Below are 17,299 nucleotides of genomic sequence, written 5' to 3'. Positions count from 1 at the left end.
GTGACTTATTTATTTTATAACTGGAAGTTTGTATCTTTTAATCTCCTTCACCAATTTCACCCATCCTCTCACCCTCTCTCCTTCGGCAACCACCAGTTTGTTTTCCATATTTATAAGTCTGTTTCTTTCTACTGTTATTTGTTTGCTTGTCTTATTTTTTAGATTCCACATAGGAGTGAAATCATAGGGTATTTGTCTTTCTCAGTCTGGCTTATCTCATTTAGCATAATACCCTTTAGGTCCATCCATGTTGTCATAGATGGCAAGGTTTCATTCTTTTTTATGGCTGAGAAATACTCCATTTTGTGTGCGTGTGTGTGTGTGTGTGTGTGTGTATATAATAATAATACCACATCTTCTTTATTCATTCATCTATTGATGATGGACACTTAGGTTGCTTCCATATCTTGGCTATTGTAAATAATGCTGCAGTAAACATAGGGGTACATATATATATCTTTTTAAATCAGTGTTTTCATTTTCTTTGGATAAATACCCAGAACTGGAATTACTGGATCATATGGTACATCTTTTTTTAGTTTTCTGAGGAACCACCACACTATTCTCCAGAGTGGCTGCACCAATTTACATTCCCACCAACTGTGCATGAGGGTTCCCTTTCCTCCACATCGTCTCCCAACACTTGCTATTTCTTGTCTTTTTGCTACTAGCCATTCTGACCAGTGTGAGGTGATACCTCATTGTGGTTTTAAAACCACAGTGTGGTTTATCTCAACTGGTTTTTAAAATCAGTTTTAAAGTCCCAAGTTCTTACCGTCTATACAATTCATTTAAAACTTACGTGTTACTCCTTAGTTATCTTAAATTCACTAGTTCCTACTAAAACAAAAGCTCCTTTCAAGGTTCTACTACAGTCTAACATATGCTGTATGTCTATTATATTATAAACCATGAGTTCATGACATATGCTGTGAAACTTCCTAAGCGGTTTTCCATTTTTCTCCAATGTGTACACACAATAGGGCACATTATATGTGCTTTTTAGCCTAGAAGTTTCATTTATACACTTCTTGTGGTTATAGGCAAGAAAAAAACGTCCCTGCAGGGCACGTGGGTGGCTCAGTCGGTTAAACGTCCGACTCTTGGTTTTGGCTCAGGTCATGCTCTTGAGGTTGTGAGACTGAGCTGCGCATCGGGTCCCACGCCGGGCCTGGAGCCTGCTTGAGATTCTCTCTCTCCCTCTCCCTCTGCCCCACCCCCCCCAAAAAAAGAAAAGAAAAGAAAGAAAAATCCCTGCATATTCAACTTTACTACTCTTCATCTCAAATGAAACATTTTCTCAGATAAAATAGTAAGCATAACTAAAAGTATTTAGGAATTAAATGAAATTAAGTTCATAACAAAAGGCAAAATGTAGACACTGCCTGGATTCTTATTTGAAAAATAACTATAAAAGGATATTTATAACAATCTATACAATTATACAATTGAGGAAATCTCAATATGAACCAGGTACTAGATGACCCCAAAGAATTACTATACTGTTTTGTGTGATATAGCATTATAGCTACATAAGAAAATGTGTATTTTTTAGAAATGCACAATGAATTACATACCAGTGAAATGAAATGAGGACTATGATTTCTTTTTAAAAAACAGAAAGAAGGAGGGAAGAAAAGAAGAGAAAGAGAGACGGGGGAATGAAGGGAGGAAAACAGAAGGGATAGATGACGCTAGTATGGCAAAAATGAAGTCTGATATTGGGCAATATTGAGTCTGGGTGAGTGAAGATTCATTATACAATTCTAAGTTATGTATGTGTGAAATTTTTCATTGTTAACATTCTTTTAAAGTGAAAAAAAAAACTGATCTCAATATCAGTTAACAGTAAAAACCCAATTTTACACTGCTATGATACTCTTTGCTGTTCAAATAAAAGGTAAACCAGGGATGAACAGATTTCAACAGTTTATAACTTACTAACAAACAGAGGTGCCTTCCTTTGAACAAACAGGAAAACCGTGGGCAAAGACTATTTTGTTTACCAGCATGCTATCTTGCTTAACTTCCAAAGTTCAGGCACATATAGCATATGCTCAATAAACATGTGAAAGTTAATTTTAGATCAAATATACTAAGATATTAAGGATAATTACTTAGACACAGATGTTAACTAAAACACTACTACAGAGCCCTGACTACACTAAATGCTATCTGATTAAGCTGTATCACAATTACAGGGCCATGATCAGAATCAATAAAAAATAAATCATTTCTGCATTTATTTGTGTTTGTTTTCCTATAGTCATTTTGTGTACAACTGACTTTTCTGGAATATTTCACTATTAGACTGAAGTCTATAAAGAAGGAATCTCTGACATTAAGAAGATTTAGTGATATTTTCCTCTTTGAACAAATTTAATCGCCTCTTGATTGACAAGTACATCCTTAATACAACTGTAATACTTACCTGACATCAAACATCAGGATATGGAAAGTCTAAAACCAAACAACCCAGAAGCTTTAAATTTTTAAACAAACTCAGTAAAGCAGTCACTTAGTTAAGTCTGCTTAGGAAAAAAAAGACAGAACTGGTTACTTTGATGCTAAAATTCTAAATTACTTTCATATATAGTGGAACTTTCCCTCTACACTCCTTCAAAAGTCAAATTGACATTATGCAAATTAAACATCAATCTTTCTATTAGAATTATTTGGCCATTAAAGGTCTGATTAGCTTTCCATTTACCTGAGTTAAATAATGCATTATATAAGAATAAAAGTGAACAGCTTCCTAGAGTGTGAAAATATGTGTAGAATAAAAATCCATATCCTGTTTCAAATGGTAAAAGTCAAAGTTAATTTAAACAGTATCTTAAGTAAAATCCACAAACCTTCAGCAATCATGTCTTCCATCTCTGTGTCAGATGAATTATCTGCATGCTTTGTATTATTCTGTAGCTCTGGCTGAACACATACAGAATTTATCACCTGATTATCCAAAAGAGGCCTTTTTTTCACAGGCTGTTCTATTAGCAAAGATGAACGACTCACCTTCAAAAGAGACAGAGAATAAAATAATCTTTTAAAAGGCTTTTCAGAAATAACTTGGTTAAAAAGCCTCTTGGAATGAATAATATCTGTACTAATTTACTTGTTCAACTGATAAGTTGAACTGATCCACTACGTGCTTTATTCCTTAGAAGATTTTAGGCAATCTGGACATCAACAGTTGTATTTCAAGTCATCAGCAGTGCAGATGCTTCAAAGTCTCTGGCAAATGGAACCTAGTGTCCTAGTTTAGGCAAGTAGTTAAAAAATGTCTTTAAAAAGCAGTAATAGGGGCACCTGGGTGGCACAGTTAGGCATCTGACTCTTGGTTCTGGCTCAGGTCGTGATCTCAGGGTCATGAGATCAGATCAAGCCCTGCATTGGGCTCCACGCTCAGCACGGAGTCTGCCGATGACTCTCTCTCCCTCTCCCTCGACCCCTTCCCCCCCACCCCCTATGCTAGCTCATGCTTTCTTTCTCGTTGAAATAAATAAGTCTTTTTAAAACTAAAAAAATAATAGGGCGCCTGGGTGGCTCAGTTGGTTAAGCGACTGCCTTCGGCTCAGGTCATGATCCTGGAGTCCCAAGATAGAGTCCCACATCGGGCTCTCTGCTCAGCAGGGAGTCTGCCTCTCCTTCTGACCCTACCCCCTCTCATGCTTTCTCTATCTCATTCTCTCTCTCAAATAAATAAATAAAATATTTTTTAAAAAAATAAAAATAAAAATAAAAAAATAATAAAAATCGGTAATAAATTTTGATTAGCCAGTATCCTTATTTTTTTTCTGCAACAACTTTTAAGATTTATTTTTCATGTACAAAGCTTTTTACTCGTAGGGTTGTCTCCTCAGGATAGATCACTATTGTATGTATTTTAAAAATAAGTGAACTAATGTTCTAAGTGTTTAGGTGATTTCTTTACAAAAGCAGAATTATGACTAGAACTCGGGTCTCCTGACTCCTAGTTCAGCAACCTAATCCACTATAATCACAAAAACAAATGGAAAAATCCTCAAACATTAACATGAAAATCAACAACAAAATATTTGCTTATGTTCAATATACTTGGTTAAGGCATAAATACTACTTATTTTAGAAATGTTTTCAGCAAAAACAATCCAGACCAAAAATATTTACTGATTTGCGAGTGAGCCTTTAGCTAATCTGAAACAAGAACCTCCTTTAAGAATGCTGGTTAGGTCTCCGATATCTGCCACAGATGGTGAACGACAGCTTACTGTAAATTTCTACATTTAACTTCAGAGAATAATCACTCACGAACTTTTAAATTTTGTTCACTTCAGTTAATATATTTAATATACCTCATGTAAAATTTACAAAGGGTATTGCTGAAGAAACTGTAATACTCAGTGCTGCTGAGTTTACACTTCTGTTGTGTGAATATATTTAAATAATCTTTCCAGGAGCACTTGGCTGGCTCAGTCAGAAGAGCATGTGACTCTTGATATTGGGGTTGTGAGTTTGCGTCCCACACTGGGTGTAGAGATTACTTAAAAATAAAATCTTTAAAAATAAAAATAAAGCAAATAATCTTTCCAGAAAATAATTTGGCAATATATATCATAAGCCTTATGAATACATATGTGATTCAGTATCTGTACTTCTAGGAATTCGTGCTAAAGAAATTACTAAATATGGAAACCTAAAATGTCCAACAATAATGCAAGGATTACATAAATTATGGCTGTCCATAAAATGGAGTACTATGTAACCTTTCAAAATGTTTCCAAAGTACTATTAATCATACGAGAAAATGAAAGCTCTGAATATAATGACAGCAGAACTATATGTATAATAATCTTGATCATATGAAATATATATGTAAAAAAATACACATTGTGGTATTACTGGGGATGATTTGCTCTGTACATTTCCCATATTTTCCATTTAAAATAATACATTATTAATTTTATAATCAGAAAAAAAAGTTGTCATTGTCACTAGTGATTGAGTAATAGCAGCGATGGGTACTACGTGCCAGGAACTGCACATTTAATCCCCACCACAGCCCTCAGAGCCAAGTGTCATCTCCACTTGCCAGATGAGCAAAAATTAAGATCAAAAAGATTGAGTGACTTAACAAAGGTTACGGTATGCAGCACAGCCAAGATCCAAACCCTGAGGAACAGGGAAAAGAGACTATTGCTCCACTATCAGAATTCTTACAGGAGATCCAAATTTATTTATTTTTAAGATTTTATTTATTTGACAGAGACAGACACAGCAAGAGAAGGTACACAAGCAGGGGGAGTGGGAGAGGGAGAAGCAGGCCTCCCGCAGAGCAAGGAGCCCGATGCGGGGCTCAATCCCAGGACCCTGGGATCATAACCCGAGGCAACCCGAGCAGAAGGCAGACGCTTAACGACTGAGCCACCCAAGCGCCCCAGGAGATCCAAATTTAAAACACACAGTTAACTGAAGCCAAAGGCAAATGATGAGACAACCCACTATCACAATGCAAGATTTTCCCCACCCAGGAATCTAAAATACCAGGTAAAATTCAAAGGCTCTTGAAATGAATTCTTTTGTTTTCTTGTCTTAGATTTTGGCTTTGCTTCGGCCACTTGTCTTTTATTTTCTAAGGAAAAATGTTCATCTCTAGATATTTTTTTAAAAGATTTTATTTATTTGAGAGAGAGAGAATGAGAGATAGAGAGCATGAGAGGGAAGAGGGTCAGAGGGAGAAGCAGACTCCCTGCCAAGAAGGGAGCCCGATGCGGGACTCGATCCCGGACTCCAGGATCATGACCTGAGCCGAAGGCAGTCGCTTAACCAACTGAGCCACACAGGCGCCCTTCATCTCTAGATACTAGCATATAAATTATGTACTGCTAGTCTCAACTTATAAGACTTTCAGTGATAGAAAAATAGCACCTCCAATGTTAAGTGAAGATTTTAAGGCATTTTTAAAATCTGACTGAAGGCTGAGATGTAAGGATGAGAAAAATCTATTTGCTAATTATAAACCATCAACTGAGTAACTTCAGAATTATCAGGTTGGGAAGTTATTATTTTAGGCACTCAAGTTTACAAAGTATCACGTTATATAAGAAACACCATTTTAAAAAAAATAATGCAATTTAGATGTCATTTCAGCCCCCTTAAAAAGAAGTAAGAGGGGCACCTGGGTGGCTCAGTCGGTGAAGCGTCTGCCTTGGGCTCAGGTCATGATCCCAGGGCCCTAGGATCGAGCCCCGCATGGGGCTCCCTGCTCAGCTGGGGGCCTGCTTCTCCCTCTTCTCCTCCCCCCTGCTCATGCTCTCTCTCTCTCTCTCTCAAATAAATACATAAAATCTTAAAAAAAAAAAAAAAAGAAAAAATTTATTTCACTTGAGTAATCTTCCCATTATCTTTGTCTAAAAAATTATAAAATTGATATCCTTAATAGCCTGAAATTTTTTCCTTAGTTTATATATAGCTAGCATAAAAATTCTAGAAACATATTTGGAAATATATAAATAATATGTAGAGAAATTCTAGATAGGGGATCAACTTTTTTGAAATAAAATTATAAGCATTTTATTAGAGAACAATACACTACAATTAAAGATAATGCTATATGAATAATTTTAAAAATACAAATTTGCTTACTACTTACAGGAAATGGCTCCAATCCCTCCTGAATCACAAAGCCTTCAATAACATGGGTTAAGATCTGTGGTTTAACAATAGCCTGTGGAGGTTTGTTTTCTATACTGGGAATGCTACTGGGCACGGATGTACTATTACTCCTCGTGGTAGCAGCAGGAAGTAAGAGTGGAGGTGGAGGAATAGAAACATGTGAAGGATCTGATGGAGATTTAATTACTGAAGCACTGACTGATGCCACAGCAGGTAATTCCACTTGCTCTGGAAAAAAAAAAGTCATTTTTTTATCTTTAGTATTCTGTGCAAATAAGAAAATCAAGAATAAACATTAATAACAATAACCGTCCATACCTGGCACTTTAAAACACTATTCTAAGAATTTTATATTTAATCTCATTTAATCTTATGAGATAGAAGCTACTATTATCCCCACTTTACAGAAGGGGATAACTTGCTCAAAGTGGATCATTCCAACTCTGGTTAAAAAGAACTATTCCATAAGATATGAAAAGTGTTTTAGAATGTCAATTTAAGAATAAGTATGAAAACTGTTACTTTTTAAAAAAATTTCAAGCTACACAAATATTAAATTCCCTATGTTCCTGTTTATATATTCCAGATGGCATGGGGGAAAAAGTACTTTGAAAGTATACTTAAATAAAAAAGGATCATAAAATCCACAGAGTAAGTAGAGATTTTTTAAAGGATTACATAGCATCACCTTTATTTCAAGTAGTAAGGCTAATCCAAATCCATGCACAATTTTTTTTTTTTTAACAACTCTTCAGTGACACTGTGTATGTCAATTTGGGGGAACAATTTAGTACCAGGCAACTGCAAAATATTGGGTTGGATGACTGTGATCCCTCCCCTTCAAACTCTGAAGACCACAATAAGAGAGACCCCACAGCCTATGATAGACTTTACCTACCCATATGATAGCACCAAACCTGTAGTGACTGTACTAAAGTGGAAAGATGGAACCGGTTGGCAGCTAAAAATATCAGAGAGTACAGATATCTAAGAAAAATAACAAAAAAAGAGCACATGTGTAAAGATAATACTACAACTTACTGAGCACTTACATGCCAGGTACTGTGTAAATACCTCACATGCTGTAACTCATTTAACCCTCAAAACTAGCCCAAGAGTAGGTACTGCTGTTATCTCCATTTCATAGTGTGGAAACAGAAAGATAAAGTAACTTGCCCAAGGGCACACAACTAATTTAAGTAATGGAGCTGGGATACTAACCCAGGGAGTCAGTTCTTCAGACAGTGCTCTTAATTACTGTGGTAACTCCTCTCCACTAGTGAGAAAAGGGTTGACACCACTATCAAAGATGCTCAAAATACAACCGAGTTGGATAAAGAAGAATAGGAATCCCTAAAGAATAAAAATTTCAGCTAAGAAAATAGTGTACTGATCATCTGTATAATCTCAGAAATGGAAAAGCTCTAACAATTCACTCTCAGGAATTGTGGTTAATATAATAGAGCTTATCATAGCACTATTATAAGGCATTTATTAACCTAGTTCCATCAAATAATCCACCAAGATAAACTGCATTGGAAAAAGTTTAAAATTACACAATCCCTTATTAAAAACTAAACAAGAAAGTCAACACAAAATGCTAGTTTGCCGATTTCGGGAACACAGTATTGTACACAGGCATTACCAAACTGAGGAACTCCAGGAAAATCCTATCCTACGTACCAAATCTTCACATTTACTCCTAGAGGAAAAGGGATAAAAATTATAAAACTCTAAAGTGGGACTGAAAGGTTTTTTTTTTCCTGTTTGAAGGAAAATATAAATCTATGGGGTACTGAAAAATAAAATTTTAATGTCCCTTACAGATTTATAGATACTTTGTTACTTTAGAAATATAAAGGTGGGGCACCTAGGCCGCTCAGTCAGTTAAGCATCTGCCTTCGGCTCAGGTCATGATCCCAGGTCCTGGGATTGAGCCCTACATTGGGCTCTCTGTTCGGCAGGGAGCCTGCTTCTCCCTCTCCCTCTCTGCCTGCTTCTTCCCCTGCTTGTGCTCTCTTTCTCTCTGTCAAATAAATAAATAAAATCTTTAAAAAAAAAAAAAAAAGAAATATAAAGCTGCCTAGGGGCACCTGGGTGGCTCAATTGGTTAGCATTTGACTCTTGGTTTCGGCTTAGATCATGATCTCAGGGTTGTGAGATCTAGCCCCATGTCAGGCTCCCAGCTCCGGGCAGTCTGTTTGAGATTATTCCCTTTCCCTCTGCCCCACCCCCCACCTGGCTCATGCTCTCTCTCTAAAATAAATAAAAGCTTTAAAATGTGTGTGTGTGTGTGTGTGTGTGTGTTTATAAAGCTGCATTAAGTATAATATGGTTTGTTAAGAAAATACTGCTTGGTATATGTTCGAATTAATTTTTATATTGTATGTGCCCATCTTTTAACATCCTAAGTGTTTTTAAAACTAGAGCTGTAAGTTAGTGACTTTTTGAAGAAGCTAATAGCTATTACTTGCCAGTGTATAATCAGCTGTTAAAATAAAACTGAGAAACACTGATGTATTACAGTAGAACAAAAACACAATTATTACACTCTCTAGATTTAAGATAACTGTGAGAGAAAACAAAGCTGACAGAACTTTGCCACAGGGTACTCTCTGCCTATTCAGTCTCATTTTCTGAGCAAGATCTATGAGCTTTTCCACCTTTTTTATGGATGCTTTTCACTTTTTTTTTTTAAGATTTTATTTATTTATTTGACAGAGAGAGACACAGCGAGAGTGGGAACACAAGCAGGGGGAGTGGGAGAGGGAGAAGCAGGCTTCCCACTGAGCAGGGAGCCCGATGTGGGGCTCCATCCCAGGACCCTGGGATCATGACCCGAGCCGAAGGCAGACGCTTAACGACTGAGCCACCCAGGCACCCTGCTTTTCACTTTTAAAGAATTTTTAGATTTAGGAAAACTGAATACTGGATGGAAACCAATCCCTGTATTTTTGCAGGTCAGTTTATTTCATGATTTGATAAGAGTTATTCTAAAAATCAACTTGTGCTTGCTTTACCCCCTCATACACACAGTAATAAGTATGAAGTAGATTATAGGAAGATTCAGAACTCTACACTGCACTCAGACAATTTAGCCAGAAGGATTTGCTTGATAGGATCTTGCCCTGCATCCTTGAGGAAAAAAAATGTGAAGATGTTCTTGTATTCCAATATTTCAGAAGTGTTTAAATTTTCTTTGCGTTACCATTAGTAATGCTTTTTAGGTAAATTAAATCACAGTCACAATGCAAGGTTAGTATCCAATTAAACTTTTATTTCTGCCTTTAATTCAAACTCCAGGAAATCAGCAACATTAAATACATTTCAGTTCAGAGAAACTACAAAGATTTAATACGATAGATGTTCCTAAATCTTTCTCTTGTGGTATTATTATGAATAAACACAGGCAATACTATTAAACTTGTCTTAAATACTTTATATCATTTTATTGACTAAACATTTTCTATTTCTCAGGAGAAAATATTGGAAGAAAACTGATTTTCCCCCTTCTGTGCTTTCCAGAGATTCATACGGAGAGTAAGGGAGAAAATCAGAGAAGGGAAGGGTTAGAGTGCTGGCACACTTGAAAAGAGAGGGAGGGCAAGGGTAGCTTTGGTAGCAATGTCAGTGTCCTATTACAATTTGTTTCCATGTAGGTAACGGTGGGTCTTGTTTACTGTAAATAATCACCAGAGCCATGAGAAGTTCAAGAAAACTGAATATTTACAAGGAAGACTGAATCAAGATTAGGATTATCTGGGTCAAGGGTCAGCAAGCTTTCTCTAAAGAGCCATATGGGCTCTGCAACTGCTCTTCTTCGCCACAGTAATACAAAAGTAAAGATAATATTTGAACAAGTAAAGAAAGGCAGCTGTGTTATAATTTTATTTACAGACAACGAAATTTGAATTTGGCATAATTTTCACCTGGCATGAAATATTACTCTTCTTTTGATTTTTTTTTCAACCATTTAAAAATTTTAAAACCATCCTCAGCTTATGGGCCATGCAAAAACAGGCAGCAGGAAAGATTTAAAGGATGAGCTATAGTCTGCCAACCCCAATCTAAATAAATTATTCATAAATTTTTAAAAAATCTAACAGTCAGTAGAGCATGCAGCTCTTGATCTTGGGGTCATGAGTTCGAGTCCCACGTTTAAAGGGGGGAAAAAAGAAAAGCTTTTATTAATAAAACTAAAAATCTAACATGGTCCTTAAAAAAAAAAGACTTAAGACACTGGGTTCCAGGTCATACTAATGTTTTAGTAAAACACCTAGGATTCACAGTCACTTTAATATTATGAGGAGGAGCATAAAGAAGATTTACTTCATCTCATGAGTAGCACTAAAGTAGTGAATAAAAATTTAATGCTTAAGGCCAAAGATTTTTTAATCCATGTCTCTAGTAAGAATTAGTGAGGTTTAATTTAAGAACTGTCTGGGAAAGAAGACTTTTAAAAACATACTCAGTCTAGCTCACAAGCAATTATGAGGAATGTCAGATATGACTCAGAATGCTTTGTGATTTCTGGAAAGCGTAACTGAAATCTTTTAATAGAACTCTATTTATTCTAATTTTTAAGCTTAGAAACAGCTTGACAGATGAATCTGAATGGGCATATAAAATATATCTGTGCAAACCTCTAAAAATTAGAAAGCTAAAGAATGTTTTTTACTTGGGTGTTTCCTCATCAACTGTTTTAATTGTTCCTCATTTAAAAAAATCTTGAATTCTATTTATATTTTGCTGCAATTACATAATAGTTTAATACCATCTCCAGTTATTAAACTTCACTAACTTGACTAAACTTTATCACTAACATTTACGTAATAGAAAATTCCCCCAAATTTAGATATTTCCTCACCTAACAAAGGATGTTCAGAAGTCAAATCTTCTCTCCCCACAGTTATAGCTGCTGGAGATAGTGTGGGTGGTGGTGGGGTTCTGTCCATCCGGACACATTCATCTGACTCTTCTGGCATTTCTTCTTCACACACATCTTCTACTTGATAAACCTGCAACGACAAACCATACCGCCTTAAAATGTTTCTAAAAATACATTTTTACTAAGGTGTTCCTAACTTAACTGAAAAAAATAACAATAAATTCTAAGTGTTTTAAATTTTAAAAAGGCAAAATGATTATTTGACAGGCTGAAAGGAAAACTTTAAAACAGCTCAAATGAAGTTTTCCATAATGCTTGACAATTTTCACTGAAAGCAAGTTGTGGATCAGTATCTAAGCTACAAATTACTAAAGTTTCAAAAAGGTGAAAGTCAAGTCAGAACATATTTTTAATTTTGAGAATTAAAAAGTTTTGATTTTATACACTCAAGTAACTATTTGGGGAATTTACTATTGTTTCTATTAACTTCAACTGTCATAAATCAAAATAAATACTAGTATTTTTCACAGGCACACTAAGTAAATCTCCAAAATGATGTATATCAGGAACTGCTTAAAGGATGACACCCCAGGCTCTCTTCTTTGTTATATTTATGTGAACTGAAGATTAAATTGTGAAAAGTAATGTCTGAAAACATACAAAAAAGATATGCAATTTTATCTTTAATTCTTTAATCTTCTGATCTACTCAAGAATCTAATGAATTTTTATAAGCTAGTACCAAGTAAACAGAAAATATATGTCCTTGAAGAAATACACATACACACACACCCCCCCAAGCCATTTGACACATTATTTTTAGTTCTTTAATACTATTCCATACTTATAAAGTTTTTAAGTTTTTAACAACCTTGTTATCTAATGCTAAAGAGCATACTGTAAGAAGAAAACATGGACTCAATCTGAGAAGGTACTATGTAACTAAAAATAACATTAATTTTTCATTAAACTTAAGGCTGTTTTCAAAGGCCACTTTTAGACTATTTTGTCATCATTATTTAACCATTATTTTACTAAAAACAAAGTCACAAAGCACTTCCTTTCTTTTATATATAAAGCTTATTCCTTAAATTTTCAAAGGTCATGAGTTTTTAAGATTACTTACCTAAACTGATTAATATTTCTAATAAATGTGAAAACAAAAATCAACATTCACAAAAAATTTTGTGATAATATTATATGTATTTTTAATCAAACTACTTAAAAAGTCTGATGATTTGAAGTAAAGTTAAATATAAAAATGGTCAAGATTATTAAAATCAGCATAAACCATGTGTTATAAAAAGGACTATCCAGCAAGTGACAGTTTAAAAAAAAAAACAACACCTAATTTCCCAAGCCTCCATTAAGAATATCTTTAAAAAAAAAAAAGTCTTTTTAAAAATTTAGAAATCCTAAAAAAAAAAAATTTAAGAATCTTCTAGTTATTGAAGATTTTATACCAAATATAATATCCAGAACTGTGATCTGATTCAACTAAGTAGACTACATTTTTGAAAGTTATTTGCTCCCAACCCTGCACCTGGAAACCTGTTTCACTGAGAGATTCCCTGCCTCATGATGGGATCCTTACAGAATGACAGCTGCTAGTATCTGTTCACATAATTTTTTTTAAATGACGATAATGTCCACTACAGGGAAAATCATCCAAAAGAAATGTCCTGGGGGCTAAAGGGGAAAAAACAAAAACAATCTTCTAGTGAGGAGCATCTGCTGTTGTGGTGATTACCTTAATTTGGCAGTGGTAGGGATGTTGATTCAGAGGTAATTAGACAAGTATGGTTTTACCAACAAGTTCAACTGTATCTGTGTAACATTCCTTTATTAGATATTATCTTTTCTTAAAATGTTGAAGTCCTCTCTTTAATATTAATGCTGTCACAAGTTTTTCAAACACCTACTACAGTACCTTTTAAAGAATCAAAGTCTGATCATGCATAGAAGTCTGGTTTTTAAAAAATAATGAAAGAGTTTTAAAGGATAAGAGTCATAACATAAACAGCATATCCTGAAATAATCCATCAAAGAATATTATAAAATACTTGTCATTCTTTATAGGTAAGCCTAACTACACAAACTTTCTCTCAAATCTGCTATGTAAAGGCAAAATAAGTTAATAAAAGTAGGCAAAAACAGATCTGCCACAGACATCTGGTACCGTCAACATAAAAAATCTAAGTGCAACAACTAAAATATTGAATAAAGCAAAGAAATAGAGGTTTTACTCACAAGATCATTAGGAGACTGTGCAACGCAATTTGTTTAGTTCATAACTACAACTATTCTAAAACTAGCAATGACTGCCAAACTTACCTCAATAAAATACATTAGTCCCATCTGTCTCCCTTTCCTAAACAAACTGTAGAACATTTATTAATTCTAAATTATCTACTCTCACATATCTTATCATACTCAAATGCCAATGACAAATTTTAGTTTTATAAATGTATCTTTTATATTTTTTTTATAAATCTTTTACTTTGACAATTCATACTTAATCTTTTAAAACTTCAAATCTCAAGAAGTAAATAGATATCACTACCTTTAAATATTTTAAACAACCAGGTAATTGTGAAGAAATGTGTAATTTAGGAAGAAACATGATTTGATTAAAAAAGTAAGATGTGATCAAAGATAATAAAAGAAAAACATGGTAACTTAATAAATAGGCTATGGTACTCAAAGAAAGATAAAAGGTAAGAAAAATAACATAGGAACATCTATAGCAAGTATGACCACACCAGTGACAGAAGAAAAAGTTACTATTTTCATGGGAGAAAACAAAAACTTCCAAAAATGAGATAAATTAAAAAAAAATTTTTAAGAGAGGACAGCAAGAACAAGACCTTAAATTTTTTAGCTTTAATGTCTTATTATGTTGATACTTCTATCCCAAATATTTTCCTCTGAAGTTTCCCCTAACAAAAACAATTAGAAAATTAGAAGGCATAAAAGAAATTTTACTTTTTACTTATTAAAACCCAATTCACTGAACTAGAAAGAATATAAATTTAAATTTAATTTCTTTGAAATTACTATACACTTTGAAGCCTATGTTTTATAATATCCATTGTAAATTTTCAAAAATCTAAAAGAAGATATAGACATGAGAATTGAATGACAAACTTATTTCTAGATGCCCATTGTTGTTTCTATCAAGTTGTTTTTTATAAAAGTAAATTAGAAGTGGAACTCAATCTCTTTATGCCTATTAACATCAATGAGGATGACAAGAATAAAGAATCTATAAATTTGCATCCTGAAAACCATTAAGGAACAGACTATGAAACTTCTTTCCTGAGTTAATGGTTATTAATTTTTAAGTGATAAAATCTCTTCAGTGAAATCTGATATGAAACCTCCTTTGGGTAGACTGTTTTCCTCAGTTATAAATTATTAATTTGATCCTTCTGCCTAAACATTTAGAGAACTTATTCCAATTTTTATTGTAAATTCTTTTACAAATTTAAAAAGCCTTTTAGAGAATGTTTTAAAGAAAAACATTCGTCAAGCTAATTTTCTTTCCTAGGCAACATGTACCATTGCTAGAGGTTTATTCTGATAAATTTCACCACAATCTCAATTATTCAAAACTTTTATTCCTCCCAATGGATTTTTTCATCCTCAGTATTCAATTCATCCACTCAGTTTCTTTAGTTTTTTAAATAAGAAATATGTAAAGTATATATTTTCACTATATACAGAAATTTAAAAATCAGAAGTTTAATAATTCTAAAAGATGGGCTACAGTTAATGTTTTTTGCGAAGTTGGATTATTTCCTAGAGTAAATGTCTTTCTTACAAAATTTGATTACAAAATATAATTTTACCCCAAAATTACATCATACAAGCATACCTCCACCTTGAAGCCAAAGCCCCTAAAGGCCCAGGACTTCAGAATGCACACAACCAAAAAGGTTAGGTAGATAAACCATACGTTTAAGAACATACAAGCCAACAGAAGGGATCTATGAAGGATAATCACCTTAAGAGAAAAAACTTTGTGCAGATGACACTGGTTCAAATGCATTCCCTTGGGGAAAAAAAATCAACTCTGTAAAGATAGCAGATGGATTTGTTTAAATAGTAATAAAATTAACGAGGGACTTTAATAACCATCACAAATTATCAAGCATGCAACCATACTACAACAAATGGCATTTTTTTTTTTTTGCCCATACAGCATGTTTGTCAGACACTGACAGATGGAAATTGCAAGCTTTTTAAATTCATAGGCATTTAGATCTAGCAATATAACATAATGTGGGAGAAAACAGTATTTACTCTCAGTTCAGTAAGAAAGTCAAAGAGCTTCCAAGGGCTTACCACTGGTGGATCAACAGGTGCTGGTGGTTGTACTTGTAGGTTTACCGCAACAGTCTGTGGAGGAGGAAGAGTCTGAAATGGCAACTGGACCAAAGCTTCTGCAGCTGGAAGCTCCTCTTCTGACACCAAAGCATTCTGCACCAAAACCTGGCCCTGGGATAGAATTTCAGGCTGCACTTGTAAAGACTGCATAGACTGCAAGGGCAGTGGTGGAATCTGAGCTGGAGGAGATGCCGACATCTGCGGAGGGGTTGCAATTGGGATTGGAGAGGACTGCAGGGTTGAATACTGCTGGTGTGATGTTGGAGACACAATCTGCTGACCTGGGGACACCAAAGCGGACTGCTGAACTGGGCCAATGTGTACAACAGGGGAAGCTGGAAGTGGAAGATGGGATGGAAGATTCAGCTGTGCTGTAGACTGCACCTGATTAGCAGTGGATTGCTGCAGGTTTGGCCCTGGCTGGAGAGCTGATGACACAAGAGGGTGTGGCTGAATAAGTGCCTGTGGATGGATAATTATAGTAGGAGACTGACTTGGTGAATGAGGCGGTGGGGGAGACACCACTACAGATTGCTGTGCTGACTGGGACTGGCTAGGAGACATTGGTAAAGGAGGGGGATGGCTCTGAATTGGTGAGCAATGCTGTGACTGAGCATTACTAGGAGTTGGAGGAAGGCCATGGTTTTGGAGTGGCATACAGTGCTGGGATGGGGGAGGGTCTTGAGTTGGATTTTGAAGTGTGATTGGCTGAATTTGCTGTTGCTGCTGCTGTAATACCAGCTGATGATGGGAAACCTTGGGAGGTGGAGAATGAAGAGGAATCTGCTGATGTTTTATTAGAGGATGAGGCTGAATTGGAGGATATGAAGCTGTGAGAGAAAAAAATGACAATTAGTATTTTTTTCCAAAAATATCCTAGAAATTTATAAATAAATCTAAAAGAGGAAAAGTTTTCACATCAGAAGGTCATAATCACCAGAAATCTATTACAAGTCTTCCCAACAAGAGTGATTTGAAAATGTAATGACAAACAACCTTTCCTTGGAATACTATAAAGATTTCATGAAATAAACTATACTGTGATAAGCTCCAAAAGAAAAAACTGCCTAAAACAATGTATTTATAAATCTGAAATATACACATGATTTATTCTTATTTTTAGAGGTCATCAGAATATCTGCATTAACTTTTAACGAAGTTTATCCATCTGAATTCCTTCTTTGGGGAGAAGAGAAGTATCCCTGAACAAATATAAGATCTATAAAAATAACTTCAAAATCATAAAAATGCAATATCAAAATTCATAAAGGTCTCATAACTTTCTAATGTATGTCTAGTCTTCCAAATAACAGTCAATGTAATTATTTATAAAGCTTCCCAAATATGTTTCCAAATTTGAGCCAAGATG

The 17,299-nt window shown here is 34.7% G+C and overlaps 1 protein-coding gene across 13 annotated transcripts in view; it reads right to left on the bottom strand.

Moving 5' to 3' along the window:
- The window catches only part of PHC3 (polyhomeotic homolog 3), a 76,267-nt gene that overhangs the window by 21,505 nt on the left and 37,463 nt on the right, over window positions 1-17,299 (bottom strand). For 9 of the 13 annotated variants that reach the window (XR_003209716.2, XM_025879094.2, XM_025879124.2 and 6 more), the window contains 5 exons: window positions 15,889-16,760; window positions 15,548-15,595; window positions 11,522-11,672; window positions 6,632-6,882; window positions 2,856-3,015 (listed from right to left, as the gene is read on the bottom strand). Coding sequence is in view for 12 of the 13 variants with exons in the window: in XM_025879094.2 (XP_025734879.1) it covers window positions 2,856-3,015; window positions 6,632-6,882; window positions 11,522-11,672; window positions 15,548-15,595; window positions 15,889-16,760 (1,482 nt within the window). In the remaining variant the exon portion in view is untranslated. The remainder of the gene's footprint in view (window positions 1-2,855; window positions 3,016-6,631; window positions 6,883-11,521; window positions 11,673-15,547; window positions 15,596-15,888; window positions 16,761-17,299) is intronic. The other 4 variants (XM_025879116.2, XM_025879133.2, XM_073897461.1 and 1 more) reach the window with 1 other exon arrangement.

Source organism: Callorhinus ursinus, unplaced genomic scaffold (assembly GCF_003265705.2).
Source record: "Callorhinus ursinus isolate GAN/ISIS: 27379988/994484 unplaced genomic scaffold, GSC_fseal_2.0 scaffold1, whole genome shotgun sequence".
Lineage (NCBI taxonomy): Eukaryota > Metazoa > Chordata > Mammalia > Carnivora > Otariidae > Callorhinus > Callorhinus ursinus.
This window is presented reverse-complemented; position numbering and strand designations above follow the sequence as displayed.